This window comes from Penaeus chinensis, chromosome 36 (assembly GCF_019202785.1).
Source record: "Penaeus chinensis breed Huanghai No. 1 chromosome 36, ASM1920278v2, whole genome shotgun sequence".
Lineage (NCBI taxonomy): Eukaryota > Metazoa > Arthropoda > Malacostraca > Decapoda > Penaeidae > Penaeus > Penaeus chinensis.
In genome coordinates this window covers 23,429,987-23,434,986 of record NC_061854.1, presented here as the reverse complement: position 1 = coordinate 23,434,986, position 5,000 = coordinate 23,429,987, and the positions used below count along the sequence as shown (strand labels likewise).

At 34.5% G+C, this 5,000-nt stretch overlaps 1 protein-coding gene across 1 annotated transcript in view; it reads right to left on the bottom strand.

Annotated features, from left to right (window-relative positions):
* Nucleotides 1-90: 90 nt before the first annotated feature.
* Nucleotides 91-5,000, bottom strand: part of LOC125045115 (WASH complex subunit 2-like) — a 16,919-nt gene continuing 12,009 nt past the window's right edge. The window contains exons 4-9 of the mRNA XM_047642228.1: nucleotides 4,384-4,517; nucleotides 3,631-3,871; nucleotides 3,301-3,438; nucleotides 1,421-1,499; nucleotides 632-724; nucleotides 91-503 (exon numbers count right to left, since the gene is read on the bottom strand). Of these exons, the coding sequence (XP_047498184.1) occupies nucleotides 286-503; nucleotides 632-724; nucleotides 1,421-1,499; nucleotides 3,301-3,438; nucleotides 3,631-3,871; nucleotides 4,384-4,517 (903 nt within the window). The 3' untranslated portion in view covers nucleotides 91-285. The remainder of the gene's footprint in view (nucleotides 504-631; nucleotides 725-1,420; nucleotides 1,500-3,300; nucleotides 3,439-3,630; nucleotides 3,872-4,383; nucleotides 4,518-5,000) is intronic.

Here is a 5,000-nt window from a genome sequence, read left to right as displayed (position 1 = left end):
ATCCGTCCACCCATCCATCCACCCATCCATCCACCCTTCCAACCATCCATCCATCTATCCAAGCATCCATCTATCCAAGCATCCATTTATCTAAGCATCCATCTATCCATCCATTTATCTATCCATCCACCCATCCATCCACCCTTCCATCCATCCATCCATCTATCCAAGCATCCATCCATCCATCCATCTACATCAATATCTATAGTAAGTCATTACTAGTAATCAAAATGTCCCATATAAGTAATAAGAGTCCTAAATATTTATCTCCTGTACCCTATCTATCTATATCTGATTGTGCTCCAAAACACTGAATTTTATAATCATACCAGAAGGCTGAGGTTTTGGTCCAAACAAGTCTCCTTCATCATCACTGTCACTGGCAAACAGATTTCCCTCACTCTTCTTTAGGCGGCCGGATGCAGCTGGCAACCGCACACCTGCAGGATCTGGCATGGCTCTCACATTTTCCACCCCAAGTGATGGAGGTTTGGAAACAGATGCTTAAAAAAGGGAACAAGCCAAAATTTTACACAGTATTCAAATCAGTAAATTACTTCTGTCCATGTTACTGCAAAATTACAAAACTGATAAAAAAGGGCTCTTTGTTAGCAAGGCACAAGAAAAATACCTGTTGAAGAAGGAACTGTGCTATTTGAAGATGCCAGAGGTTCTGGTCTACAGCCAAACAAATCTCCGTCTTCATCAGTGTCTGAATCCATTTCTTGAAATATAAAAGTTAAATCTAAATGCACCATACATCAAAGAAACATAAACAGTGTTAGTAGTGTCAAGGATTTCAACTGAAAATCCATAATCTAAAAGAGAAGAATCTTTCATGCTTTTGTACTTTACTCTACAAGCTAGAAAAAGATTAATTCTTATTCATATAATAATGTGAAGCATGAATAATGGACTAAGTTGTGGACTATTCTCTTACAAGTAGCAAAAGGAAAAATAATCTAGTCCTTCCCTGAAATCAATAGTATGCAAGTTGATGAGGCTGTAGGTGGATATTATGAATACACTGAGATAATGGAAATAATTAAGCAGGTATTGCAAAAGCTGGTTCCCTTTTGTAGTCATAATTTAATATGCTAAGAGATGAAACTGGGTCATTCAAAAAGCATATTTTACAACTACAATTAATATCTAGTACATTTTCTAAATTTTTGGACACAGTCTTTTGTTCACTGAGACTACAATCAAAACGAATATCTTCAGTTATAAAGATTAGCAAACAAATTAATAAACAAAAATAAATAATCTAATAGTGGTATCACAGTGTGGTATTGATGTTTCTCAATCATACACACAATGAATAGTCTTAGATCAATCCTTTCAATTCTTTTAATCATAAAGACAACTCAATGAAAAAGTATTACCACATGCTTTTGTACACTATAAGCAAAGTCCTTACCATTGACTCTTTGAGAAGTTGCTGTGGCACTTTGAAGCTTTTTATTAAGCTCTGAAGATAAATTTGATCCATTGTTAACCTGAATAAAAGAAAAGAGAAAACATTACTAAACACAATAATAATAAATAATCTAACTGCAAAAGAGAACATACACACATTTGAAATAATAAGCTAAGCAAAGCATTTATCAGTTCCACAAAACAAAATACTTTTAAAATAATAAGTTCTGTAGATGACAAAATATATCATGCCTCAAAGAACTCTGCTATCCTTGCAGTTATTCTTTTTAACCCAATATCACTGGGAAAATGTGATGTTTACTGTAGTATTGTTTCCTGAAACGTATCTCTACACGGATGCTGCAAGAGTGCTCGGCCACCAAGGAGTCAAGTAGCAGTCTAAGTGTCTCACCTGATTTTCCCCTTCCAAATTTTCAGGAGTTTTTTTCTTTCTAATTCTATCAATATTGATGCTGTTACTACTATTTTACTGACATTATAATTATTTGTGTTATTAAAAATACTAATAGCAATGTAAGTTCAAATAAAGTATTTCTGTGAGATAGGTCAGTCTAGTGATTGACTTTATTGGTGACTAAACACTTGTGGAGCCTTCTATACGTAAATACAATTATGTACATGCCATCCCTGGAGGCATCAGTTTGAATCAATAATTCCAGCATTAAAAGTAGCCTAAAAAATATGTTGTTAATTGAATGCCATTCTTTTTTTAATCACTATCAGCAAAAGGATTTTTTTCCTTACATATTCATCACACAAACAAATATTAACTAACTGTATTCAAAGCTCAGGATTTTTTTGTATATTCACTTACCAGTAGCCATATAATGAGCACCACAGCAACAGTAAACAGTAATATATTTTCAATCATGTTTGACAGACCTTTCCTTTGCAAAGAAAGGCAATGCCCAGCCCACAAGAAACAAGACCAAGCAGATGGAGCACATAAGGATATCGAAATCCAGGAGTATGTCACCACTTGATATAAACTTGTGCTGATATCGTAAATACAAAGATCGCAGAATATCTGACAAATAATGCATTGTTGCTGTTAGAATTTACTTCACTTCTGAGACTCTTTTTCTGAAGTTGGAGTGAATGCAAAATCTGCCATGAGACTGATCAAGAGTGTAAGTGACATATCAGAGGCCCCATCCTGTCACCTCATAACTGTCGCTAAGGAAACTGCCAGATGAACAATGATACATAAAGGCCCTAAATCTTATCTGTGGTCAACATAATATTTACAAAACTGAACTGGTAAATTATCCTTGTTACTAACAAAGAAATTTCTATTAGTCTGTCTTTAATACACACAACTTGTACAAAAAAGCACAGCATCATCTGGCAACTCATTATCAACTCACAGGAAGTCACATGATAAGCTGTCAGTAACCAACTTTACTACGGACAGCATATAGTTTCTTGGAAATATACTGTAGCATTGCAAGCTGTAAATAGCTAATCCTAACAACCGCTATAAAATTTTCTTTACTATCACTGCTATATCATTACCCTAAAATTCAAAACATGTACTGTATATTTCATTAGCTATATGTAGCTTCAGTCACTAACAGTCCTCCAATGGATGAAAGTTAGATATTATAAGTAGATCAAGGTAGTACAAAGAAAGGCCTCAGCAGGCAGATTAGATCCCCTTGATAATTCTTTCTGCACTTTCACCAACTTCTTCTCAAAGGTATAGCAAAATAAACAATAGGCACTCCATATTTTGTTGTTTTTGGTTATAACATAAAGTAATGGAAAACCAAAGTCGCGTCTATAAAATATCAAGGAATTTAGTGACGAGGGAAACTCAAAGATAATATGTGTGTATTCTAGGAACTATGTAAGACTTACTTGCTTGAAGCTTTTAGAGGATGGTCCAAAGAAATCATCATCATCATCGTCGTCATCTTCACTGGTCATGTTTGGTGGCTGTGGGTTTTTATTTGAGGTTCTGACTGGCTCATCTGACCAGTCTGAATCACTATCATCCTATCAAGAAACAATAAAAATAAATAAGCAGAATCTGTTCATTGTCAGTTATAAAATCTTAAATAAAAATAATTCTCAACAAAGTTTTAAAGGTTTACAAAAATGTGATAAAGTGTCTATTCTTCTCTCATTCCAGAAGTCAGTTGTAAAGAGCAAACAGCACAAGGCCTCAAATAATTTCATAAACTTTACCATTAATCTTGAGCTGCTTGCTGGAATTGGCTTGTGTTTCTGGTTTATATCAGTTTCATCTTCCATGTCCAAGTCTTCCTCTGTGTCTGTGTCCTCTGGACTAAATGTAACCTTGGAGCTGTCATCACTGGAAGACTCCTGTAATCCTAGTTTATCGTCTTCCATGAACATGGCTGTGCCAATGATGTGTGGCAATGGCTTTACTTCATAAGGATTGATGAGAGCATACACAGGAACAGGACTGAAATGATGGAAAAATTAGGCACTGAAAAATTTTACCATATGACTATTCAAACAAGTATTCATCATGGTAGTATCACCTTAAGTGGTAATCTGAGTATTACCAAATTGCTCCCTAGTTAACCCTTTGATTGCAGATGATATGATATGGCTGTGGTGGCACTCATCTTGACATATTCCAAACTGTGGGATATCTTTCTCCAATAATAGCAACACCATTTGTTTGGCGTCACTATTAGATACAGGCAGTTAAAGTAAGGGAAACCCCTTGCTCTTTTTGTTTTTTTTTTTTTTTTTTTTTTTTTTTTTTTTTTTTTTTTTTTTTTTATAAAATAAAATAACTAGGAGTCTAATGGTGTGCGTGAAATACTAGATGAGCAGAGCACAAATGGGGAAAACTACTAATGACCACCAACAACCACTAGCCAATTTTTGACATCACAGTTAATGGGTTACACTGGATCAATCAATAATGTAAATAACTTTTTTTTAAATCTGATCTGATCTGCAAACCTGCTTGGGCTATCTTCATCATCGGAATCTGAGTCCTGAATTTCATGCCGCTCATAACTCCTGCTCACAAGAGATAAACCCTCAGCTATGGCTGACCTACATCTTGCAATCACTTCCTCCTCTGTTGGTGGTACCTGGAAAGAATAATTTGTGAACAATTTACAATAAATAAAACTTAATGAATAAAGCAGAAACAAAACATTAGGAGAAACATACCTATACATAAACATCAATGTGAGGTCAGAGGGACAGGATAAAAAAATAAGAGAAAGATATAGGAATGTATTCTTGATTCTTGTAACAGTGTAAGTGTAATACAGAGCAATTATGATTTTTTTTCTTTTTCTTTTTTATGATACTCAGAAAAATCAAATTATTGTATGAAAAATGACAAGAGACTACTGTTCTGATAAAATAGTTTAAAATCCTACAAATTTGGGGAAAGCCAAGATACCACTCAAAATATCAAAATGAGTCTCATACAAAACTTTTTTCTCTGGGTGAATGAGAGAAGGATTTTTTTTTTAATCAACCAAGTTCTGAAAAGTTCTTTCATACTGATATACAACCAAGTGTAAAGTCTGAGGATTCCCTAGACTGATCAACCAAGCATATAC